Raw genomic sequence first — 26,096 nt, 5'->3', positions numbered from 1 at the left:
TAAATCCTATGCTTTGTATGTTTGGCCTCGGTTTCTTTTAGGTCAACACAGGGAGCATTATAACAGAGATGTTTATTGGGTACCCACTGAGTGCCAGGCACAGTGAAAAGCATGGGCAGGGGTGGACACGGGAGCACAGCCGTGGCACCTCCTCTCTCTTGGGGGCTCCCCCGACCCAACAGGACTTCGTTCCCCCACGTGCGGTCCCCGTGTGCAGCCCAGACCCCTGGCTCGTGTGTGCGAGGGTATCATAGGAGAGAAGGTGGGAGAGGCTGGGAATGGATCTGCGCCAGCTCACCCACTCAAGTGACTCATTGGCCTGAGGGCTGTCATCAAGAGAAGGGTGAGCACAGTTCAGTGGACTCTGCGGAAGCAGGACGACACTCTCCCCTCGTCCCCCAATCTCACAGCTGCCCTAGGGGAGTGGCACAGGGAGGGCTCACAGTCCCAGCATGCAGAGGAAAACACAGGTCCCAGTGGGGAGGGGACTCTCCCCAGATCCCATGGGGCTTGAGGAGAGCTGGCATTCCAGCCACTCTGCCCAGGGTTCTGTGCATCTACCCCAGAGGCTCAGAAGAACCCGGGATGGTGTCCTGCTCAGAGCCGTTGTCAGGGAGCTTCGTTCCCAGAGACATCTCTGCTCCTCAGACTGTGTGGGTGGACGTGACCTCCTGAGACCTGCTGAGCCCCTTCACTCTGTTTGGAACCCTCAGGGGGAGGGCTGGACCCACCTGGGAGGGAGCCAGGCAGACACCCGGGCCAGGGCCAGCGAGTGGGTGGGCAGCAACGGGTGGGGACCCTCAGGAAGGAGATTGACATTTGCTGAGCAGTCAAAAGGTGCCCCAGGCTAAGGGTCATCTCATTTGATCCTCTCCACATGCAGACACTGAGGCTCAGCCAGGTGGAATGGTTTGTCCATGTGCCACAGCTGGTGTAAAAGGCAGGGCTGGGACTTAAACCTATGAATGCCTGATTCCAGAGCAGGTTCTCTTTCCTCATGCATGCCTGGGTGTGTGGGAGAGGCTTAGGGATGAGGAAGATTAATCATGATTATAGTAATGAGAATGGTGATAAGTGATGTTTATTGACCACTGTCCTACGTGATTTACAGCTGGGGAAACTGAGGCACAGAGAGGTTAAGCAACTTGCCCAAGATTATTCAACAGGCAGGGGCCAAAGCAGGGGTTTGAATCCAACAATCTTGCTCCTAAGCCCACCAGTAATACTACACTCTAGCAGAACTAGACTAAATAATTGCAGGATTCTGCCCCTCGGGAGGCTGACCAAGGCCTGGCCAAGGAAACACCAATGGATCTGGAGCCTGGGGGTAGGGGACAGGACTAGGGTGCTTGGCTGTGGGGCTGAGAAGTGTGGGGTAGGGGACCAGGGCTGGCCTGGAGTCACTGGTGGGCTCTGCTCTCTACGCTGGCCTCTGGCCAGAGTTTATGCTGATCTCACCACATTCAAGTTCCTGTTGCCACCTCCCTCCACCCCTGTCTCTCCATCTCAGCTGCAGGGCAATCCAGAAGGACGGGGGTGACCAGAAATTACCCCAGGAAGAATTAAGAGGATGACATAAAACCACCTTTCCCAAAGTGTGTTCTCATAGCCACTAGTTGGTCCAGAAGCCCCCTGTGGGAATAGGGGTGGGGGTAGAGGGTGGAGGGGGTTTCTGTGCTCAAAGGAGTTAGAGAAACACTCCCTGCTCTCTTCTACCCCGCCTTCCTGCTCCATTCATACAGGCCATTAGCATTTTAAAGGCTGTGAGGAATCCTTCTGTGCAAAGAATATTCATTATTTAACCCAATGTTTCCCGAGTTCACTAGTCCATCTTCCACAGATTCCCCATTAGGGAGCTAATCCAGCCTCAGGGAGCACTGTGGGACATCCTGCTTAAAAGGGGCACCCTAACCCCATGGGGTGGGTCAGCTGTGTCCAGGGAGACAGGTCCTGGGAGGGACAGGGCTAAGCAGCTCGCAGCTGCCGCACCCCCACTCCCACTCCTGCTTCGCTTCCTGGGCATCTGCACAGGCTTTTGGCCTCTCTGCTTCAAACTCCTCTGTGATTCCTCAAACAAAGGGGTCTCCTGGCTTCCCTGTCCCATCCCAGCCTGGGAGCTGCTAGTTTCCTTCACTCCCCAGGTAGGGCCTGAGATGGGGTGGGGAAATGGTGGGGGAGGGAAACACACCAGAAGGCTGGGCCTCCCCTGGGATTTGGGTCACCTCCGGAGGACAGGGGTGCTGGTGGATGAGCCCCACAGGCAGGTCTGAGCAGATGGCAGAGGGGATTATTAAAATCCAGCTTTGTTCTCATCGAGCGATGCAGAGCCTGAAAGAGGGGGAGGTGGTGGGGGCCAACCCACACTTGGAGTAGATTTTTCTGCCACAGCTGGGACTTGAAGAGCAGCTTAAGCAGGAGAGGCTGCTTGCCTGGGAGCCAGGGAGCCCCCTCCACCAGGCCCACCGCACCCTGCCCACTCCTGATCTTGGAGCAGCAGGGGGCAGTTACGATAATCCACCTGACGTCATGATGAGCAGGTGCCACTGAGACACCACCAGAGTCCAGCTTTTCCGTGGACCTGCCTCCATGGCGGCCGTATAAATAGTGAAGATGATGATGGTGGTGGTGGTGGTGATGATAATGACGGTGATGGTGATGGTGATGGATGTGAGGGTGGCTGCTGTTTATTAAGCACTTACCTTGTGCACAGAGAGGTTAGTTACGTCAGCTGCTTTAGGACTCAAAGGTGTGCACTGGGGGAGATTGGACGTGAACCCAGGCTTAGACTGCTAAGCCAGGATTGGAAAACGTTCTCTGTGAAGGACCAGATTGTGAATATTTAGTTTGTGGACCACAGAGTCTCTGTTGCGACCACTCAACTCTGCTGCTGTAGTGTGAAAGCGGCCATAGAAAGTACATAAACAAATAGGCGTGGCTATGTTCAATAAAAGCAAAAACAGACCACAGTTCTCCAAATTCTGCTCTACACCATTGTACAGTACATGGCTTCCCTCTACTTTTGAGCTTCAAATGGTGTTCCTTGGTCATCTGCCTGACTTCAGACTTCTCCCACACAGACTGGGCTGTCTGCCATGTTAGATCTATCCTCAAATGATAGAGATGTGAGAGATCAGTTTGCTCACTTGGTGGTTTACTCATTCATTCAAACAGCCAGTGGTTGCAATTATCATCAATATAATTATCATTGTTGGAAATATTTATATTTATTATTAAGAAATATACAATATATAAATTATAATTATAACAAATGTTATTAATAAAATTATTGTAAATAGTGGAAAACCATAGGCTTTGAGGTCAGATAGAGCGATGTTTTAATCCTAGTCCAACGATTTGTCAGCTGGAGATTTTGAGTAAATGACTTACCCTCTCCGAGTCTCAGCTTTCTCTTCTGTAAAATGGGATGATGGTCCCTGCCCTGCCTCCCTTTCAGGTTTGACATAAAGGGAAAATGAAAGGGCATAGAAGCTCTTCACCCAGTGTTTGGCCACTACCCAAGGGCTGCACTAAAAGGTAGTAGTAATTAATACAAAGCATATTTGTTTAGACCCTGAATGAAAATGGGGCCCTCCAGGTGGGTTTGCTCCTCCCCTGACCTGGCTGTGCTGTGCCTCCCCTCTTCCAGGTGAACCTGTACTCTGACCTGCCCCAGCCCAACCACAGCATCCACACAGGGATAGTGCCCCAGGGGACCAAGGTCTTGTCCTTCACCATCCCAAAGCCCCACTCAGTGGAATGGAAGCCAGGCCCCACCAAGGATCCCCAGGCCTCTGAGGCTTCAGGTGAGTGTGAGAGAGAAGCCATGGCTGGAAGACTCCTTCTGCCTGTGATTCCACTCTGGGGAGGCTTGGTTCACCCTGGAGATGGCTCTGGCTTCAGGCCAGAGGATGGAGGGAGGCAAGGCCCCTCTCTGGGCCCTTTGACTTGAAGAGGTCACACAGAGATGTGAAGAGTGTCCTAGGCTGCTCTGGCTTTGCCACTTGGCATCTTGGGGACCTTGGGTGATTGTGTAACAAAGGCACTGACCTGGTGGAGCCCATATCATCAGGACTAAGCCCTGCACTAGCCTTGATATACGTCATCTCAGTTAATGCCCACATCAACTTGGCAGGCTATGCACTATGGTACCCCACTGACAGTTAGGAGAACAAAGGCACTGACCTGGTGGAGCCCATATCATCAGGACTAAGCCCTGCACTAGCCTTGATGTACGTCATCTCAGTTAATGCCCACATCAACTTGGCAGGCTATGCACTATGGTACCCCACTGACAGTTAGGAGAACAAGTCTTAGAGAGCTGGGGACACACCTACGGCCACATAGCTACGAAAGGGAATGGTGGAGACTCAAACCCATGTCTTCCTGAGTCAGAGTCCACACTGTTGCTGAGAGCCCGGAAGACTGGCGTGGCTCCTCTCCTTCCAGCTGTGTGGTCCGGGGCAGATCTAGACCTGTTGTCCCCTGTAAATGGGGTGACACTGCCCAGCCCACTTTCCTGGGCCCACATGAAGGTGGCGCGAGATGGCCGAGCTGTCACTTGATGGAGGAAGTAGTTTTGAGGTTCGGCCTCAGTCTTCCAGGCCCTGCAAGGACTTTTCTTGGCCTGAGCTTTCATCGGTTGTGTATTCCAGGGTGGCTGCTGGCCCAAGGAGACCTGAGCCCCTCCTCGCCCACGAGCACGCCCACCCCAGCATGTCTTCTGGAGAACCACGGCATCGCCAAGGACCAGCCCTCAGCAGAGCAGACCCAGGCGCTGGCTTCTCAGGCCAGCCGATTCCTGACCAGGGTGAGTGGAACCCCAGCTTTGTCCCAGCGAGACTTAACTCACCCGGGGAAAGCAGAGCTTCTGCCTGCCTGCAACAGAGGCTCTCTGCAAGATTCCCCTGTCATCCCCCTGCCTCTGCACCAAGTCACCTTGACATCGTGAACACATGAGCCTCTCCCCTGGTTTTAGAGGCCACACATGCCGACCTCCTTCTTGTCACCCAGAACTAAGTTTAACCCTTTTTTTGGCATTGCATCTCATCAAAATCCTCCAGTTGTGCTTAAAAGTGTCTCCTGGCTGGCTCCCAGGAGACTTTCAGCTCTTTCGGGATTCTGGAAGGATAACAGAACCTTCTCTACCTTTTCCTCTTTGGGACAAACCACCCCACTTTCTTAGTTCATTTTATTAGAGAAATCAATTCTCAGTTACTTCTCAGAGGGTCTTTATATCTTCATCAAACAGTCCAAGTAACTGTGAATTGTTGGCAGGTCTATTTATAACAGCACACTTGGCCTTATTCCAGAAGTGCTTTAGGGCAGCTTATGAAAATACATATTTTGTAACCGCATTCAGAAAACGGAAGTGAGGAAACTGGGGCAGAGGGGAAATAAGGGTAGAAAAAAATAAATTATCTTAGGGTGAAGTGAGTAGACAGAATGTTCTGTGGGACCCTAAGCACTTTACCAGAGTCACATATTTGGCTTTGAGCTTCCTAGTTGCCAATGCAAAAAGGGAAATGCAATGGTTACAATCACTGTGCTCATAAAACAAATTCTTTTGGAGAAACCCCACCATTCTTTTCTTTTCTTTGCTCTTTATTTTTCTTTTCTTTTTGTAACAGCTTTATTGAGATATAATTCACTTACCTTACAATTCACTTGTTTAAAGTATATGCGTCAGTGGTGTTTAGTATATTCATAGTCATGCAACCACCACCACAATCAATTTTAGAGCACTTTCATCACCTAGAAGGAAACCCCGTATCCATTAAGCAGTCACTCCCCATTCCCTTTTCCCCCAGCCTGTGGCAGCTGCACATTTACCTTCTGTCTCTATGGGTTTGCCTATTCTGGACATTTCGTATAAATAGATTTCTAAAATATTTGTTCTTTTGTGTCTGACTTCTTTCACTTACCATAATGTCTTCAAGGTTCATCCACGTTGGAGCAACATGTACAAGTATTTCACTCTTTTTATCATCACCATTCTTTTTTTTTTTTTTTTTAAAGACAGTTTTTTGGTGGCTGGCCAGCATGGGGATCTGAACCCTTGACCTTGGTGTTCTAATCAACTGAGCTAACCAGCTAGCCCTCATCACCATTTTTGGTCCTATAACTAGAGAGACATTTCTTCTTTGTCCTGGATGTTGTGCATAAAATAAACCCAAGTCAAGTATTCACACTGAGCAGGAGCTAGAGCACCAGCTGACCCCTAATGATCCAGAGCTACCGTGTCCCATATGGGAGCCACTGGCCACGTGTGGCTATATAGTACTTGACAAGGGCTGTTCTGACCTGAGACGTGCTGTGAGTGTAAAATACATACCAGATCTCAAAGACTATTTGGGGTTAAATAAAATATATGATTAAAATTAATTTCACCTGTTTCTTTTTACATTTTTAATGTGGCTCCTAGAAATTTTTAAATTACACGTGTGGCTCACGTTACATTTCTATTTTATATATAATATAAATTATCTAATATAATTACCTGTTTCTTTTTACATTTTTAATGTGGCTCCTAGAAATTTTTAAATTACACGTGTGGCTCATGTTACATTTCTATTTTATATATAATATAAATTATCTAATATAATTATATTAGATAAATTTCTATATTATATTTTAACACTGATGAAGAGCTTTTCTAAAAATGAACCCCAAATCATACTTTGCCTTTTCTTCCCCTAATTAAAAAAAATCTTTTTGTGAATGTAATAGCTGCATATGGTAGAGACCCTCACACAGTACAAATGGTATATTCAGTGAAAAGTAAATCTTACCTGTCACCCATGCAAAAATGTTCAATGCAGACGCATGCATTTTTAGAAGTGGTCACATAAGTGTGTATCCTCTGCTAAACCCTGACTTTTTTTTTTTTTTTTTGTCTTTTTCGTGTCCGGCAACGGATCGCAACCCTCAGTGTCACGCCCGTACCGGACCGGGACCGGCAACGGGATCTCAACCCTCGGTGTTGCGCCCGCACCTTGCTCAGCCAGTGAGCGGGAACCGGTCTGTATGTGGGATCCGAACCCTCGGCAGGAGCGCCACCGCACTCCCAAGTGGCACACTGTAGCAGTGTGCCACCGGGCCGGCCCCAACCCTGACTTTTTTAATATCATAAATTTGAATATTTATTTTTGGGTAGGCAATGAATCATATTGTTCAAAGTTTAAAGAATACAAAGCACATATAGCTGAAGATCTCTCTCCCATCCCTATCTCCTGGTTGAGTTTCTTGAATCCTTCTAGAGATAGTTTATCATAAACAAGCAAATATATTCATGTTTTTCCTTTTTTTATTCCCAATATATTTTATACAGATAGTAGCATACATAAACACTGTCCTCTACTGTGATCTGATGTTGAAAAGTAGGTCTCGGGGACTATTATACATCAGAACATACACATGTGCCTTCCACTTGTTTATGGCTGTATGCTATTCCATGGATGGGCGTTTAGGCTGTTTCCTGTCACCGCCAGCCATGCTGCAGTAAATGTCTTCACGCACATGCATGAGTATGCTTTGTTGTTGATAAATTCTTGCAGGTTCCACTTTGATTTTTCCCAAGGCTGCCCTGGCTGAGGCCAGTAGTAGAGTCTATTTCCAACACCTGCCTCTCTGTACTTGGCAGCAACCCCACGTCCCGAGGCCAGACCCAGCTTTCCTGCCAAAGCATGAATGTGACTGAGTATGGGAGTCTGCAAGATTCATCTTCCAGGGTCTGGATTAATGGAGCATATTTCCTTCCCCTCCCAATGTCCAGGTGGAGTCCTTTGAAAGACTGATGCAGGTGGGACGTCTGACACCCCGGGACCAACTCAAGGTACTGCCCAATTCTGGAGATGCTCATGGAGCCTCCAGACAACCACTGTCTGAGTCTCCGAAGCTTCTTTTGCTGCAGGACAGAGGAGAACCCCAGATGCCGTTTCTCCCTTTACAGCAAACAGCTCCTGCTTAGATTCCCATGTTAATGATCGTTGTATCACAATAGTTACCACTTATTAAGCAATGACGGGAGTATGTCAGGCGCTGGGGTGAGACCTTGATGACATTATTTGATTTTATCATCATTAAAAACCTGGCAAGGCAGTGACATCATTACTCCATTTAACTGCAATAGAACCGAAGCCCAGGGAGGCAACTGGAAGGCCATAAAGCTGGTAGGCGGCCAAGCCCAGATCCAGATCTGTCCGACTCCCGAGTCCACGGTCGTAATCACTGCCCGGCACTGCTTCCCACTGATTAGCCTGCCTCTTAGCAACCAGAAAAGGGCCTTTTCTTTTTTATCTCCTTTGTTCTATTTTTGTTTTATTATAAAAGTAGTTCCAAAAGTTTGAAGTAGGGTAAAAAACAGGGAGGAGACTCGTAATCTAACCATTGTTGGCCTATTTCCTTTTGGACTTCAGAGTTTTAGATAACTGTCCTCATGTATGCAATTTGGATTTCAGCTGCATCAGCCAGGGACCCAGTAGGGAGCAGGTGGAGCTCTCAAAGCTGGGAGTGTAGGGGGTCCAGGGAAGAGACGATTAGCACAGGTATGGACGGCATCAGGACACCGGACAGGGACTGGGGAAGCCCCAGGGAGTAGCTTCCAGAAGCTGTTCCTGTCCCCAGTTCTCTCTCCTCCCACCCTGTAATCTCTTATAGGTGAATCCAGTTGGGGGCCGGGAGAGGAGCTGAGGGAGGGCCTGCAGGGCAAGTGCAACACACCTAGTTTGTAAAAAATATCATGGCATGAGTATTTTCCTATGTTATTACATAGACGTCACATACATTTTCCAAGTACCAAGTGTGTGATGTGTATCATATTATCAAGTGGATGATCAAGACCTTGAAAATTAAAACATTCATCTTCTTCCTCTCTATCCTCATTCCTCCATATCCAGGGAGGTTGAGAGCTGCCTGAAGATCAAACATGACTGTGGCCTGGAGTCTAGGTTGTCCTTGGCCCCAGTCTGTCCTCTGAGTTGAGTGGAATGGGGAAGGTAAATAGACAGGAATAATGATCCTAGCTCCTGTCGTTTTAGCCATGTATTAACTATGATCACATTTACTGTGGGGACTTAGTGTAACTGTTAGGAACGTGAGCTCTGGAGCTAGAGGGCCAGCATTCAAATCTTGTCTCTACAACTTGTCATTCGCGTGTGTGACCTTCACCAACTTAACTTCTCTGTGCTTCGGTTTCATCCTTTTTAAATGAAGATGATAAATGATGCCTCTCATTAGGATTATGTTGAAGATTAAGTGAATAAACTTGATTTATAACGTGCTTTAGCGCGGAGCTTCAGTGCTCATATGTTAGTCGTCATTATCGACAGTGTGATGGTGATGATTGCATCATCTGTCTTGATAGTCTATAAGGATTTGGGAAGAGAATGACTCATTTTTTGAAACAAACAGTTTTGCAAATAAAGAATAAGGATCTCTCAAGAAGTAGGTCCTCATGGGGACACAATGATAGTATATTTGACACTGTGACCGTTGTGGTACATCAGGGTCCTTGTCGGTCTACCCAGGAGTGCTGGTGCCTTTGGGAGCTGGTGCCAAGGCTCTATGATGTGCCTTTGCTGTGCCAGTCTGAGGGTAGAGAGCTCAACCAGGGCAGACAGCCTCCAGAGGTTCCCAGCCCCAGCCTCTGCCTCCCAGGGACTGTTGCCTGCGTGAGTCCCATCTGACACACAAGCTGTCTTGTCTACTGTGTCTGCAGGGACAGAGCCTTTGGGGGCTGAGCACTCAGATCTTTCTGGCCTGGTCTGGTTTCAGGGTTTGCAGTGGCTAAAGGCTGCCCATGTGGCCCTAGAGGAGGAGTACCTGAAGGTCTGCCGGGAGCAGCACCTTGCCCAGCAGCTTGCCGGCTCCAAGGGGACGCCTGGGAAATTTGATCCTGGCAGGTACATGCTGGGGAGGGAGGCACAGGAAGACAGATGGGACAGGTCCCTGGGTCCCCTCTGCCACCGGGAGGGAGGCATCTTGTCCTTATAATTGGTATAGAAAGGGAACATAGAGAAATCCCGTCCCAATTAGCAACATATCTAAATGGTGAAATACTTGAAAAGTAAGATTTGTGCCCCTTTGGACCCCTGCCATGAGAAGGCACCTGGGAGATAAGAGCTGAAACCCCTCATTGGACAATGGGGAAACTAAGGTCAGAGATGGATGGGATTTACCTGTTTCCACTGCCAGTGGATGGCAGAGAGGACTCAGGCTGAGGCCTCCCAATTCCCAGTGCAGTCTTCTTTTGCCTTGGTTATTTCAAGTTCTTGGCATTATCTAAATGGTGACATTAAATGGACCCTAAATGGGCATTCCCTGTGGTCTCTGCTGTGACATGCCACCTCCTACACCTGCTGAAGTCTCTTCCTTCCTGGGCTCTTGGTGCTGATGTTTCCCTGTTCCAGGGAGCTAGAAGCAGAAATATACCGTCTTGGAATTCGCCTGGAAGAGCTGAAGGACCACGTGACCCAGACCCAGCAAGAGCCTGAGCCATCCAGGTCAGACTCAGCTGTGGACAGTGCCCCAGCCATGCCTGCCCCCCACCAGCCAAAGTGCCTGCCTGCTCCTTCAGGACAAGCCCCCACGCCAGCCATCCAGACCCCCTACCCTGAGGTACTTCTTTGCCTAACCATACGGAGCGGTTCCTCCATTCCCTCATTCCTTCTCTACATTTTTATGAAGTGTGTACCATATTTCAGGACCTGTGACACACAGTGAGGATTCAGGTGTGTGTGTGGGGGGGGCCTTTATCCTCATGGAGTTTTCTATGTAGTTGAACTGGTTACACGGTTATTTAATTATCTTTTTGATCAGTGCTCTAAAGGAGAATTATGGGGTCTGTGAAGTAGATAACGGGGTAACATGACTGAGTTTGGGAAGGTAGGTCAACGAGACTTTCCCTGAAGAAGTAATGTTCAAGTGAGAACTGAGGATAGGCGGGAATTACTAGGTACAGAAGGAGCAAAACCATCCAGCGGGGAAAACAGCCTGTGCAAAGACCCTGTGGCTAGAGTATGGAAAGCGAGGGGGACAATAGTCTGAGCTGTGGCTGGAGAGGCAGGCGGGGGCCCCATGATGGGCTTGTGGGTCACATTGAGAGGGTTTTTCAGCAGGGGATAACATAGAAGGGGGTGACGTCTGAAGCTGGGGAGGTGGTTGGGAAGATGGAGAGATGCGTGTGGACTTGAGGAGGTTTAGGAGGTGTATTTGGCTGGACTTGGAATAGCGATGGGAGGAAGGAAGTCAAAGAGGACCTCCAGGCTTCTGGCTTATAGTGCTGGATGAATGATGGGGCCATCTACAAAGATGGGAGACACTAGACAAGGGCCGTATATGGAAGGAGCTTTGTAGAAGTTTCTCCAGCCCACACCACTCTTGAGAGACGATCTCTTGAGAGATGATCACTGTCTCTGTTTTGCAGGTAAGCAAACTAAGTATACAGCAGTCACACAGATGACAATGGTGGGATCTCTCTGCCCCCAAACTCCTTGTTGCCTGCACTGCAGAGACTTGTCTGCCAACGACTGGCAGGCTAGACGGGGTGGGGTTGGTGGAGTGCTGGGGCAGGGTGGGTATCCATGACAGGGAAATCTTGCTGGCCCAGTGGTTTGAGGAAATTCTCTCACACTGTGCTCTGTCCCAAGGGTTGGAAAGCTATACCAGGCAGCATCGCATGCATTAATGGGGGATAACCTGAGCACATCATCATGAGGGACCCCCATGCTCTCACAGTGAAGGTGTTTGGGGGACTGGGGCAGTCATACTGGAACGGAGTGGGGCTAGGAGAGGTACTTCTGGTAGGAAAATCTGGGCGACTTTGGGCAAATCATCGGAGCCTTAGTTACATGTCTGTACAACGGTATGTCCATACTGGTGGGATTGCTGTGAAGTGATGTCTGTACGGTGCCTGGCACATAGTAAGAGTTCAGTCTGTGGCAGCCAGTATTGAAGATCACATGGTCCAGTCTCTGCACCCACATGAAAGGGTGGTGGGGTTGGTGAGCCCAACATATTTCTTACTCTTCAGCACCAGCGCAAGCCTGGCATGAGGCATATGCTTAAAAGTGGTGTTCAAGTATCTGCTGAATCTCTGCCCCTCCGCTTTTCTGGCCCCAGCCCAGCACTGCCGGTGCTGTCCCCTGCCCATTGCCCATGACCATGGAGGTGAGCTCTGGCAGCAGTGAGGTGGAGGACAGGCCACAGAACCACCCGGCCCCTCTCAGGCACAAGGAACTGCAGGTGGAGCGAGATTTCCACGGCCTCCTGGAGCGGTGAGTGCCACCCAGACCTGACCGGGAATCTGGCCTTCAGCTGCACCCCTGGGCAGAGGTCATGCCCTTCTGTGCATTCTTCTGCAGTTATCTCAGCGCAACATCCCTCCCAGAAGCCATGAGCATGGAGGAGGAGGAGGGCCACACCCTGGAAGTTGATGGGCTAGCTCCAGCTCCAGGGAAAGCAGAGGCCACCAGTGTTCCCCCAAGGCAGCACCCAGCACAGGCTCAAAGAAGTCGTGGGGCCTCCTTCGAGTAAGTCACTGAGCCTCCCCTACATGTCCCATACCAGTTCTGAAACCACAGCGGGGATCATTGTCAGTGTGAGCTAGACGGCACTTCACAGTTTACACATGGCTTGCCTGTCCTGTCTCCCCACAGTGTGGACATGATTTTCAGTAGCACAGAAGGAGCATTAAATAACTCTATTCTCCTTTCCAGTCTCTGACCTTCTAATGACATCAAGGAGAAAGTCTCCTTTAATACTATTACGTCTTTAATGCGTCTGTTGATCTTCCTTTGAAAAGAGAGAGAGAGGGAGAGAAGTCAGGGAGAAGGGTCAGGGAAAGAAGTCAGGGAGAACACAGAAAGCGCAAGCAAGCAGGCCTTGGGCTCAGAGCCATCAGCAGGCCACAGGAACTATCTAGAATATAATATTGTTTTGATGTGTGTTGTATTTATTTTCAAAGTTAGTTTCTATTTGTAATACAAAATACTGGTGTTCTGCTTATAATAGTGACATAAAATTTTTTTGTGCAAATAGAATTTTGTGGAAATGACTGAAATAGGGAAGATGGTATGCAAACTCTTGAAGTCTGCAAAATGCTGCTTTAGCTCAGCTGTTCTTACGATGTTTCCATTGTGGCTTATTGGGTGGCTTTTGTTGGCAACCCACTTTACAATTAAGAAAAGTGAGGTTCAGGGAGGGGAAGTGCCGTGCCCGACGTCACACAGCTAGAAGGTGGCAGAACCAGGATGGGCACCCGGGAGCTGACTCCAGAGATTGTGCCCTGGACTGCTCAGGGCTGCCCGGCTCATGTTGGGGCTCAGGAATGGTGTGCCTCTTCTTCCCCACCAGGGAGGCTGAGGAGCAGATGGTGTCCCTGAAGCCACCAGGTTTCCAGACACCTGCAGCCAGAGACGGGCACATGCCAGGCCTGGACAAGGCCGATGCCGCTCCTCAAGGCCCTGGCATGCCACCACAGTCTCCAGGCACCAAGTCCATGGCATCCCACCAGAGCAGTACAACCAGCCTGGAGGGCAGTGGCATCTCTGAGCGCCTTCCACAGAAGTCTTTGTGCCAAGCTGGCGGGCCCCACCTGGAGGTAAGTGTCCGCATAGGGGCATGGGCTCAGGACCTCAGCATCTTTCCTTGGATCTCCTGAGCTTTCTGCCTCCAGCCTTTGCTCAGGCCGTTCCTTCTCAGAATATAATGCCTGTGGCTCCTGTCCCTGCCAGCCACGATCTCACCCAGCATTCAGGTCTTATACCCATTGCCACCCCTTCACCCTGTCTTTCTGCCAGGTTCCTCCTCTGAGAGCTCCTAGCTCATTGCCTGTATTTCTCCAGACCTGCTTATCACAGCTGGGGGCTGGTTCTTTACTCCGTGCCATTAGTGCCATTAGAGCAGCCATTGTCAAACTATTGGAGGGGTCACAGACCACTGGAAATGTGACTTATGCTATGGATCCTCTCATGGAATAATGCAGAGATGTGTGTGTACACACACATGCATACGCACACTCTTCTGTAATCCTAATAAGCTCATGATCGGAAATCCCTGCACTAGACTGTGAACTCACTGAGGATAGCCCGTGTTGCTGTGTTCTTTGTGCCTGCATTAAACCCAGTGTGTAGGAGGTGTACATATTCAATGGACTTTGTTTTCCCAACACAGTGGTCCTGAGCATTTCTGCAGTCAGATAAGACTTTCTCTTTCCCCTCTTTCTGTTTCCCTTTCGCTCCAGTGTCTCTCCCAAGGGCTCTAGCTCCACGCCTCATGGAGCAGGACTTGCTTGGGGCCTCTCAGGATGTGGAGTCCCTGCTACTAGCCTGGGGCTTGTGCTGGGGTCTGAGGCCTGAGGACCCTCACACCCCGGGCCTGGCTGCTGGGAGCTGGCCTGCCCCCTGTGTCTGTGAGCCACTGGAATGTGAGGCCCAGGCCAGGATTCGGGAAGGGCTTCCCTCTGTGCCTTGGGCACATTCCTCAGACTTAAAGGGATACTGCCTCTTTCAGGAGCCCTGGATAGCATCTCCAGAGACAGACAGTGGCTTTGTGGGCTCAGAAACCAGCAGAGTGTCACCCGTCACCCAGACCCCAGAGCACCGGCTCTCCCACAATAGGTATTCTGGGACCCCACCATTTTCCCATCACAGTCATACACCTGGAATAGCCTGGGAATCACTGCCTGTGATGCTTCCAAGTGGGGTGGGGGGTGGTCTAGACACTCATAGACCCTCATTTCATCCTCTCAGCGATGGATCCTTGTCCCCGGCTTACTGATAGATGGGAACAGAGGCTCAGAGAGGGGAAGTGACCCGCCTGGCATCACACAGCCAGTTAGCACAGACTGGGACATTAATATTTGTTGAACAAATGAACAAGTGAATGAGTGAATGAATAAAGACCACAGGGAGGGTAGTGTGAGGTGAACAGAAGACAGGGACAAAGGGCAGAGTGACTACATGGGGAAGAGACTGGGCTGGAACCCGAAGGGAAGGGAGAGGGTGGAGGGGACATGGAAGGGTGGAGTGACATAGGCACCATGTAGACAAGAGACCTCCAAAGCCACATGCAGGCCCCTCAGGAGGCCCACATGGCTCCCAAAGTGCGTGCAAAGAAAGGATTAGAAGTTCTGTTTCTCTTTATATTTTCTAAAACACAAATTGGGCTTGATCATTTGCATATATGGGTTGGCAGGCATACAGTTTTGCAGTTTATAAAGAAATGGATGTATGATGTGTGTGCATCCTCGAAAACATTCTCCCACCAGGGATTCTAGCACCAAAGGTTGGGAGCTCATTGGTTTAGCAAGGGGAAGGGCTCAGATGCCATGGCCTGAGGGCCCCTCTGTGTGATCTCAGTGTGCCCCTCCCTCCATGGTCTCCCAGCAGCCCGGGAACAGTAGCCCAGCCCTTCCCTGCATCTGTGCCCTGCGATGGAGCCTCCCACCCCAAGGCCAGGTGCTCTCTCGTGCCCAGAAGAGCCGCTGTGCCCAGCATACCCAGGAGTCGGATCCAGAGATACCTGTCCAGCTCAAGCAGTGCTCTTTGGCAGAGGGCACCCAGCTGCCACCCAGAGCGGGCATTGGTGGCCGAGATGGGTAAGTGAATGAGCCTGGGTTGGCCAGAACCAGGGGGTGGCCAGACTATAGGGATTAAAAAGTCAAACCAACAAAAAACTTACATTACCCTTTAGGATATGAAATATATACAGTTTCATCAAGGGACAATTTGAAGTTACAGATAGGGTAGACAAAAGGGAACAAAAGAAAAAACTATAGGGATTAAAAAGTCAAACCAACAAAAAACTTACATTACCCTTTAGGATATGAAATATTATACAGTTTCATCAAGGGACAATTTGAAGTTACAGATAGGGTAGACAAAAGGGAACAAAAGAAAAAAAAATACACTGTAAACTATCGGTGCTAACATTTTGGTGTAGAACCTGTGAGTTGTTTTCTATGCTGATATGTTTACATATACTTAAAACAGAAATGGGATCATATTATATGAGAATGTCTGGTAATCTCCTTTTTCCACCAAACATTGTATCATGTACACTTTCCATGTCAATAAAATCTATGTGATTCAGTTTTTTACCTTTAAAAAATGCACATGAACTTTTTACTGAAAGAAAACATGCAGAAAAGAACCTAAATTGATGAAGTTTTACAAAGTGAGCACAGACCAAGAAACTCAACATGCTCAGAACCCCAGAACTCCCCTCAAGCCCCTTCTCGTCACCACCCTTTTCCCCAAACATAGGCACCTTGGATTAGCTTTGCCTCTTTTTCAGGTCCATCATTTTTAAATTTTTTAATAGAACTTTTAATTGTGAGATAATTGTAGATATACATGCAGTTGTCAGAAATAATGCACAGAGATTCTATGTGCCCTTACTCAGTTTCCCCTGATGATAACATCTTGCAGAACTGTACAATGTCACAGCCAGATACTGACATTGGTAAGGTCTAAATAGAGAGGATTTCCATCACCACAAGGACCCCTCATGTCGCCTCATATAGACACACCCACCTCCCTCCTGCCTCCACCGCGTCCTTAACCTGGTAACTGCTAATCTCTTCCCCATTTCTATAATTTTGCCATTTCAAGAATATTACATAAGTGGAATTATACGATAGGTAACCTTTTGGATAATTCTCTGGATATTCATCTAGATTGTTCCATATATTAATAGTTGGTTCCTTTAAAAGGAAAAAAAAATAGGTCCTTTATAGTGCTGAGTTGTGTTGCAAGTATTCATTATTTTTAATGCATGGGCCAGAGTAGTGGTTTTTAACTTTTGGTCACCATCCTTTTGAAAGGTTGGTTAAAGTTATATATGCTGTCCCCAGAAATGCACCCATGTGATTACGGTGTGACTGTAATTTCAGAGGGACCTAGAGGCTTTGAAGCCAGTTTCAAAACAACACAGTGAGAGGGTGACAGAGTCTGGGGGCTCAAGTGAAGGGGCGGTGACCTCTTTGCAGGGGGACATTCCTGAAGACTTGGACCTGATGCATTATGTTGGATGGCTGGGGTATTTTATTAGAAGGTGTTCAGTAGGCCCAGCTCAGTACCCCACACTCCCAGCAAAACCCAGATTTTCTTCTGGTTTTCAGGTGAGCTGGTCATTGGTCCAATCAGAAACTTTATATGTGACCTTGCACTGGGAACTGTCTCTTTGTCCCCTCCGCCCATCATTCAATCTACCCAAGTTTGAGCTTCGGGGCTTCTGTCTGCTTAAGCTCACTTTGGTGTCTCTCTGCCTCCCTAGTGGTCTCCAGCTCAGAATCGGAGGGGCTACAGCGGATTTCTGAACAGCTCCTCCCCAGCAGGACAACCAGCCCACCCCCCACCCTGGCCCCTGCAGCTGCTCCTCTGCCCCACAAGCCAACAGAGACCAACCCGGGCCTCCTCCTCACCAGAACAGGGCGAGAGTAAGTCGGATACTTGGGCTGTGTGGGTTCAAACTCGTCATGTAGACAGGAGGGTGACACCCTAGGGAGGTAGAGGTGGGGACCTGCCCCACTCATGCACCTTGTCGTGGTTGTGCTGGGGTCAGAAGGACCCGGTGTCCTGCCTCCAACTCAGGGCTCTTTCTGTAGGACCTCATTGATCTAGACCTCAAGGACACTTCTCCAACCCATGGGAAATGACCCAAAGGTTCACCTTTCCAGTGTTGAGACCTCTCACCCCTCTCCTCAACACCTCCCTTCCAAGACAGGTCTGCCCTTCCCTGGAACATGTTTTCTGCAATTCACTCATTCATTATCTGAACTAAGACAATCCTGGGTTTTTCTGAGTTTTGCTTTTTTCTTTTTAATCCAAGTGCAGTTTTTCTACTAAGAAAGTTGCTCCTTACCTGGTTGAAGAGAAATAGGAAGATGGGTTAGTCCTCTTAACCTCCTCTTAGTTGCTTTTGGCCAGTAATCCTTCGCATGCCTTTGCTGGATGGGGTACCTGTCTCGGAAACACTGGGATGTCTGCTTTGTGGTAACCGACCTCCTTGGCCTTTGCAGTCATGAGGCTGTCATGTTACCTGTGTGCAAAGTCGTGTCCAGCTGCTGGCATTTGGCTTCCTGGTCTAAGTTTAACAAGTCTTCCCCTGCAGTCTCCTCTGACATCAGCATAGGAATTAGAGGCTTATTTGCCAGGCCCTGGGAAATACAGTGGTGGACAAGACACTGTCCTTGGCCTTGTAAGGCTCACCATCTTGTTGGATGGACAAAGAAACAGGCAGTTGCACCCCCAGTGTGATAAGTACAGTGACAGCAGAGGTCCATAGGAGTTGCAAGCACAGAGAAGGGGCATCTAGTCCAGTCAGAGGCTTCAGGGAGGGCTTCCTGGAGGAAGTGGTATCTCAGCTGAGATCAGGAAGGAGAGAGATGGAAGAGGATCTCCAGCAGAGGGAACAGCATGTGCAAAACTCTAGAGGTGAGAGAGTGTCCTGTCACCTTTGAGGAGCCAAACCTTCTTTATTACCAGATCATGGTGTGTGGGGTGGTGGGGTGCTGAGCAATACAGGCAGAGAAGTAGCCAGGGGAGACTTGGAGGAGATCTTGGAGGGCCTTGAATGACATGGGTAGAAGTTTGGATGGTGGCTCGGCTCAGAGGAGGCATTCACTGAATATTTCGAGAATGCATAAAGGCTCTCCGGAGGACAGTGAGGGGGATTTTATGCAGAGGAGTGACATGGTCAGGTTTATGTTTTAGAAAGAGTTCTCTGGCCTCTGAGAGGGAGAGACTGCTGAGAAGGCGGCCTCACCCAGGAGAGAGAAGAGAGGCCTGGACCCTGGGGAGGCCAGTGGGCAGAGGCAGGAGGGATGTATTTGAGAAGACAGTTGGGCCCATAGGGCTTGGTAGTTGGTTAACTTCATGGGGTGTTCAGGGAAGGAGAAGGGTATGGATTGACTCAGATTTTTGGATGGCCAACCAGTTGGATGCTGGTGCGATGGGTGGAAATAAGGGCACAAATTTGCAGAGAAAGATGGATTTCAATGCCAGCTGGTACTCAGCAACTAAAACGTCAGGAAGACTGAGCTCTTGATAGAAACAACCAAGAGAAAGGAAGTGACACCCAACTGGGTGCCTCAAGTCCCAAGCCTAGTAAGCCTTTCTTCAGCGTCTTCGGGACGTCAGGAAGACTGAGCTCTTGATAGAAACAACCAAGAGAAAGGAAGTGACACCCAACTGGTGCCTCAAGTCCCGAGCCTAGTAAGCCTTTCTTCAGCGTCTTCGGAGGACTGGGAGCCAGAGCCCTGCCTTGTAGGGGTTAACCAGTTAAGGGAGTGCTTGCTCTCCCACAGCCACTGCCCTCGTGGTTGGCCTTGGAAACCCCAACAAGCGTCTCCCTGGGGATTGCCAGGGGAACCCACTCCCCTTGGACACACACCACGCTGGCACTCCTTTGGCACACTTGCTTATCTGAGAGCTCAAGTTGCTCAAGGTGGCACCAGGAGACACTCAGGCAGGGTTCAGGGGCCTCCAGGCAAGAACTAACACTGAGTGGAGTCCCCACCCCAGAAGCTGGCCCACGGAGGAGATGTAGAGCCTGCAGCAGCCCAGGGGACTGCCATGTCAAGCCCAGGCCATGATGCAGCTCCGTGTGTAGGGGTTTCTGGGTGGGATCATCTGCCCCAGTGCCAACAATGCCTACACAACATGACTCTAGAGAGGCAGGGACTGGCTGGAGAGAAATGCAAACAATATTTCCTCCCCAGAGTATGCTAGCTGCTCATTGCAATGCCTTGCTGATAAGAGGGCGGGCTGTGTTTGTGGGTTTCACAAGGACCATAGCAGCCTTGCAGACAGCATCTGCTTGCTCCAGCCTGCTCACAAGGGCCCCTGCTTGGTGAGTGCTGGGAAGCACTCAAGTGTCTCCTTGTCCGCTCTCTATGCACAGCGCTTCCTCTCTCCCTCTGGAAGCCTGCCTTCAGCTCAGTAACATTTCCTGAGCGCCTTGAGGGGAAAGGGTCTCAGGGGTTATGAGATGGGAATGCCGCTTCCTGCCTGCCTGCCTGCCCGCCCATGGCTCACTCTCTGGTGAGGGAGACAGACAGACAAGCATCCTCTGCCAGGGGTAGAGAGATGGGCTTGAACAACACTAAAATACTTGTGGGAACCCAGGAGGGAGCTGCTGAGCAAGGGCAGGAAGGAGCCAGATCTGGACAGATAGGTTGGAAATCTTAAAGTGGATCTTTGGCCAGTGCCCTCTGTATTCTGCAGCCTCATCTCTATCTTGAGAATCTGTTGTGTTTGCAAACAACTGCTCAGGCCCTGTGTGTTAGGAGGAGTAAACCTCAGAGAAAGATTCTGTTTGGCTCAGATGCCCAGGGCCATGAACTCGGAAAGATGTCAGATGTGTAGCAAGAAAAGTAGATACAGGAAAGTTCTAGAATCATCTGACAGCAGAGTTGGACTTTGTGCCTGGTGGAAAGGGACAAAGGCCACTGCATCTGGGCATCCTCTGGAGTGGCCATGGGTCTGTTCATACTGCATCTGTTCTTTGTGGTTTCTGTTTCCACCCCAATCCCAGCCAGGCCATCCGCGAGCTGCAGGAAGAGGTGTCCCGGCTCCGTGTGCGGCTAGAGGACAGCCTGCACCAGCCACACCAGGGCAGCCCAACTCGCCCAGCGTCTGCCTTTGACCGCCCTGCCCGGACTCGGGACCGGCCAGCGGATTCCTCAGCTACCTGGGGCTACCACTATGGCAGGTAGGTGGCTCCAAACTCCCACCTCTGTGCCCTGGTGGAAGCTGCAGAAGATAGCCTTGGAAAGCCTGTGACCGTCCCTGGACATGTGGACTCAGGCGCTGCCACGTCTCTGTCTTGCTCATTGGCTCAATCATTCATTCACTCTTCCATTTTATCACTGTGCAGTGTCTGAGGCATAAAAGAATATCTAAACCTATGTGCTAATAATAAAGCATGATACGGTGAATATCCCTGAACCCACCACCCAACTGAAGAGCTAGAACGTTTGCAGGATGCTCACCCTCCCACCCACTCACTCGCTGCTCCTTCGTTTATGATGATGACTTAGAAAATCAGCTAAATCCTTTTGAGTGTTTCTGTGGGATGGTACTAGGTTAAGGTTTTTGTAGACATTGCCTCATTACTCCTTCCAGTAACTCTCTGAGATAATTGCTCTTGGTATCCCCCTTTGACAGATGAGGAAACTGAGGGTCAGAGAAGCTCAGAGCTGTTTTCTGCGAGACTGACTCCAGAGTCTTTGGTTTTGACTTCTATGCTCTCTTCCCCCATTGTGCTATAAGCATTTCTCCAGGTCGACATTCCGACTGATCATCTTTAATGCCTGCACAAAATTCATCCAGTGACATCATCTCTATTTCCCTTTGGCTAGTAAATCCACAGAGAGATTTTCCTGTGATTCTGGAGGTGGAGAGAGAGCTGTCCGTGCAGGAAGGCGGCAGGCCAGGTCCTCCTCGGTGCCTCGTGAGGTGCCCCGACGGTCCCTGAGTAAGTGACTACCTGCCAGCACTGATTTCTGAGGGCCACAGTCTAAGCATGTGGGCTCAGTGATCAGGGACCACAGCTACATCCTTCGAGGAAACCTGGGGAATGTTTTTCGTGTCTGTTTCTGGCCTAGGTCGTGCTCTGAAGCACAGTACACTTCTAAAAATAGCTACCATATACTGAGTACCTACTATGTGCCAGAATGTCTGTGAGGGCCCTTTATATATCATCTCACTTAATCTCCACTGTAAATCAGGTAACATTATTGACATCCTACAGATAAGGACACTGAAGCCCAGACAGCTCAGGGGACTTGCTGTGGAGCCAATCTCCAGGGAGCAGCCCCAGGTCCACTCCTTCATGTGGGTCCTCGGCCTGGTTGTTGACCTGCTTCATGCAGTTTCAGCAACAGCTAACCATGCAGTAATAATAGCATCCAAGTGGTGGGATTGCCGCGAAGGTGCATGACACAGCACACACAAAGCATCTAGATCAGGCTTAGCCCAGGGTCAGGGTTCTGGACGTGTCGGCTGTTATTACTATGGGACTGATCATCTTTAATGCCTGCACAAAATTCATCCAGTGACATCATCTCTATTTCCCTTTGGCTAGTAAATCCACAGAGAGATTTTCCTGTGATTCTGGAGGTGGAGAGAGAGCTGTCCGTGCAGGAAGGCGGCAGGCCAGGTCCTCCTCGGTGCCTTGTGAGGTGCCCCGACGGTCCCTGAGTAAGTGACTACCTGTCAGCACTGATTTCTGAGGGCCACAGTCTAAGCACATGAGCTCAATGATCAGGGACCACAGCTACAGCCTTCGAGGAAACCTGGGGAATGTTTTTCGGGTCTGTTTCAGGCCATGGTAGTGCTCTGAAGCACAGTACACTTCTAGAAATAGCTACCGTATACTGTGCACCTACTATGTGCCAGAGTGTCGGTGACGGCCCTGTATATATCATCTCACTTAATCTCCACTGTAAATCAGGTCACCTTATCTACATTCTGCAGATAAGGACACTGAAGCCCGAACAGCTCAGGGGACTTACTCTGGAGCCAGTGGCCGGGAAGCAACCCCAGGTCCACTCCTTCATGTGGGTCCTCAGCCTGGTTGTTGACCTGCTACAGGCAGTTTCAGCAACAGCTAACCATGCAGTAATAATAGCATCCAAGCGGTGGGATTGCCGCGAAGGTGCATGACACAGCACACACAAAGCATCTAGACCAGGCTTAGCCCAGGGTCAGGGTTCTGGACGTGTCGGCTGTTATTACTATGGGACGGATCTACCCCAGGGCCTGAGCTTGTGATATACCCGCTCCCTGAGCTGTGCGACCCCTGCCCCTACTCCCTCAGGTGCCTCTCTCTTTCTATCTCAGGTTCAGAATCTGAGTCGCCTTCCCCCCGGCTGTTCTCTGTGAAGAGCAGGACCACCGAGGACAGTCCCCAGGCAGCTCGGGACAGAATGAGAGGGATGGGCAGTGCTGGAAGGCCAGACAGGGTCACCTTCCGGGGCCAGTACACAGGTAGGCCAGGAAGGAGGGCTAGGGAGGTATGTGTATGTACACACTCATGTATGTCCACACCTGTGCACATTCATGGTGTGTGTGTGTGCTCACGTTTGTACATGGGGAGACAGAGACTATTCAGACCATTTGGAGGAAGAGGAAAGAAAGCGCTGCACCTGGACCCTCCCCAGTTCTGCATCTGTGCAGAGGGCTGCCACTGACAGTTCTGTTTTTATCCCCAGGCCAGGAGTACCAGGTTCTGTCCCCCAAGGCTGTGCTGAGAGGCAGTGACACAGTTTCCTGTCCCCACTGCCGGCCCATTATGGCCCAGGATACAGGTAAGGGAGGGTTCTTTGAACACCGGCCAGGTTACAACTTCTTGCCATTAGGGTTGCATGGCTGGGGCAGAGGTGGGCCTTCCCTAAGCTCAGCAGTGGGTTATAGGAACAGACTAGGGAATGGGATTGCTCTGGGTGCTGCCAAAACACCTGCTGTTCTGGGTGCTGCATCCTGAAGCCACCCTCCTTGATTTAAGAAGTTCCTGAAAGGTCCTGAGAAGTGAGCCTGGGCAATTGGGAGCTGGCAGTGGTGATTATGTCTCATTCCCTCACCATCCTCCCTTCACTCCTCAAAACTCCCAAACCCAACAGGGAAGAGTTGTGGGGAGAGCAGAGCCTGAGGATTTGGACACTGGATTCTAGTCCCAGTTCTGCCATTGACTTCCTATGTGAACTTAGGCCAGTTCCTTGACTTCTCTTAGTTTCACTCTCCACATCCATTATGTATGGGTGGGAGGAGATGATCTCTAAGGCCATTTCGAGCAATGGTAATGGTAAGGATGGAGCTGGCATTTATTAAGCTCCTACTGTATAGCAGGCATCCTACTACGGATTTTATATACATTAACGCTCACAACTCTATGAAGTAGGTACTAATATTATGCTCATTTAGTAGGGGAGGAAACTCAGGCTCAGAGAGGTTAAGTAACTTCCTGAAGACACAGAGCTTAGTGGTAGAGCACGTTTTGAACCCAGCCCCATCTCTTCAGCACTATGTCACTTTGCCTTTGCTAGAGTTCCAGCAGGCTCCTCCATTCATTCATTCATTCACTCATTCATTCAGCACCTACACATACTGGGTCCTGGGCCCTGTCCACAAGGACCTCTCAGCTAAGGAAACACTAACAAAACAGAGTGGTCAGTGCTGGGATAACAGAGCACATGGTGGGGACGGGGGGCACACTAGGTGGGTGGGAGGGCTTCCCAGAACTGAGGCCTGACTGGAGAAGTGGACCAGCCCTGAACCCCACCCAACTGTGGCTCAGGGGATTTCGTGGGAACAGAACAACGGTGCCTACTCTCCTCCTGCTCCGTTAGGCCTCTACTGACCCTCTCTGGGGCCTGGGGGATTGTCCTCGCCACTCCCGTGTGGAGAATGGGTCTGTCTCACTGTGGCGAAACAGGGAGCTGTAGTTAGGGGAGCCCAGGCTTGGGGTCATAGGACCACCATTCCCCAGCTCTGAGACCGGGGCTAATTACTCAACCTCTGGGAGCCTCTTTTTCTCCACTTGTGAAATAGGAGCGTGAAGAGAGTAGGTAGCCCAGGGCCTTGTTGGATTTGATGAAGTAATGCAGGAAGGTCCTTAGCAGAGGCCTGGCTCGTTCAGTGCATACTCTCAATGCCACGGTTGTCATCACTACTGTCACCCAGGTGGAGGCAGCTTGTCTTCCTTGCAACAGGTCCTGGGGAAAGCTCAGTGCTGCAGGAGGCCTGTGTGGGGTCTCCAGTCTCAATGGTTTAGACATTATCATCTCCTGACCTTTCTTCCTCCCCTTCCAGGTAGTGCTGCCACCAGTGACCCCCTGGGACCGTCTCAACCTGACACCCTCCAGTGTCCCCTGTGTGGTCAAGTTGGGTTCACCTCAGAGGGAGATGCCCCAGGCTCAGCCACCTCTGGTAGGACAAATGCTCAGTGTCTTCTCTCAGCCGGACCCTCAGCTCCCCTTGACCAGGTCTTGGGAACCTGGGCGAATGTAACTGGGGTGGCTGCTCTTCCCACTTTGGGATGGAGCACATGGGGAAAGGATTTGTGTCCCAACGGGAGGATCTCCCCAGCGTGGCAAGCCCAGTGTCCAGTTCTCAAAGGGAGGGATGGTGCAGACCCTAAATTCTCAGCCAGATCTGCCCGAGTAGTCAGACCCTGTCTGTCTCTGATGTTCCCTCCCTGACAGGGGCAGAAAAGACTGCCACAAGGAGAAAAGCACCTTCAACTTCCAGCCCCAAGCAGAGGAAGAAGCAGGTGGGGTCTCCACCGCGGCTGCCCCCTGGACTGTGGTATCTGGCGGCTGCGCCCCCAGCACCAGCCCCTGCGGCCCTTGCCTACATATCCTCGGTACCCGTCATGCCTTATCCGCCGGCCACTGCGTAAGCACCTTTCTGTCCCTCCTTCCCAGCCTCTCTGTCTGAAAGGCTGAATGAGTTAGCTTTCAGACCTGTGTTGGGCAGCTGAGAACCCAGGTGCGGTGATCTCCTGTTTCATCCCCGCGTGGACAACGTACAGTACAAGCCTGACACTCATGTAGTCACTCAGCAAACCCACGTGCCAGGGAGAGTGCTCGGTGACGGAGACTGGCGAGAGGGCCCTGCCCTCTGGGAGCTTACAGCTTCGGGGGATCCAGAACCCTGTGCATCTCCCATTTCCTCCTGTGTCCTCTCAGCAAGCAAGTGAAGAGCACTTACTTGTTTTTTTAATAGACTTTATCTTTTTGAATAGTTTTAGATTTATGGAAACATTTAGCAGATAGTACACAGAGTTCCCATATACCACAGACCCCCAAAACACACAGTTTCCCCTTTTATTAACGTCTTACTTTAATAGGGTACGTTTGTCACAATTAATGAACCAATATTAATGCATTATTATTATCTAAAGACTATAGACTATTCAGGTTGCCTTAGTTTATATCTAAAGTCCTTTCTCTTTTCTGGGATCCCATCCAAGATACCACATGACATTTAGTTGTCACGCCTCCTTAGGCTCCTCGTGGCTGTGACAGTCTCTCAGACTTCCCTTGCGTTTGATGACCTTGACAGTTTGAGGTGTACCGGCCAGGTATCCTGTAC

The 26,096-nt window shown here is 50.1% G+C and overlaps 1 protein-coding gene across 1 annotated transcript in view; it reads left to right on the top strand.

Moving 5' to 3' along the window:
* The window catches only part of AKNA (AT-hook transcription factor), a gene marked incomplete at its 3' end in the record, with an annotated part of 50,708 nt that overhangs the window by 6,357 nt on the left and 18,255 nt on the right, over window positions 1–26,096 (top strand). Inside the window, exons 4-20 of the mRNA XM_008589876.1 lie at window positions 3,647–3,803; window positions 4,653–4,807; window positions 7,772–7,831; window positions 9,772–9,899; window positions 10,407–10,614; window positions 12,118–12,272; window positions 12,360–12,527; window positions 13,351–13,597; window positions 14,509–14,615; window positions 15,384–15,595; window positions 17,275–17,437; window positions 20,536–20,712; window positions 21,362–21,477; window positions 22,845–22,991; window positions 23,216–23,311; window positions 24,813–24,929; window positions 25,205–25,397. Of these exons, the coding sequence (XP_008588098.1) occupies window positions 3,647–3,803; window positions 4,653–4,807; window positions 7,772–7,831; window positions 9,772–9,899; window positions 10,407–10,614; window positions 12,118–12,272; window positions 12,360–12,527; window positions 13,351–13,597; window positions 14,509–14,615; window positions 15,384–15,595; window positions 17,275–17,437; window positions 20,536–20,712; window positions 21,362–21,477; window positions 22,845–22,991; window positions 23,216–23,311; window positions 24,813–24,929; window positions 25,205–25,397 (2,606 nt within the window). The remainder of the gene's footprint in view (window positions 1–3,646; window positions 3,804–4,652; window positions 4,808–7,771; window positions 7,832–9,771; window positions 9,900–10,406; window positions 10,615–12,117; window positions 12,273–12,359; window positions 12,528–13,350; window positions 13,598–14,508; window positions 14,616–15,383; window positions 15,596–17,274; window positions 17,438–20,535; window positions 20,713–21,361; window positions 21,478–22,844; window positions 22,992–23,215; window positions 23,312–24,812; window positions 24,930–25,204; window positions 25,398–26,096) is intronic.

This window comes from Galeopterus variegatus, unplaced genomic scaffold (genome assembly GCF_000696425.1).
Source record: "Galeopterus variegatus unplaced genomic scaffold, G_variegatus-3.0.2 Scaffold5708, whole genome shotgun sequence".
Classification (NCBI taxonomy): Eukaryota; Metazoa; Chordata; class Mammalia; order Dermoptera; family Cynocephalidae; genus Galeopterus; species Galeopterus variegatus.
The sequence above is the reverse complement of the archived record's forward strand: the minus strand, read 5'-3'. Positions and strand labels throughout refer to the sequence as shown.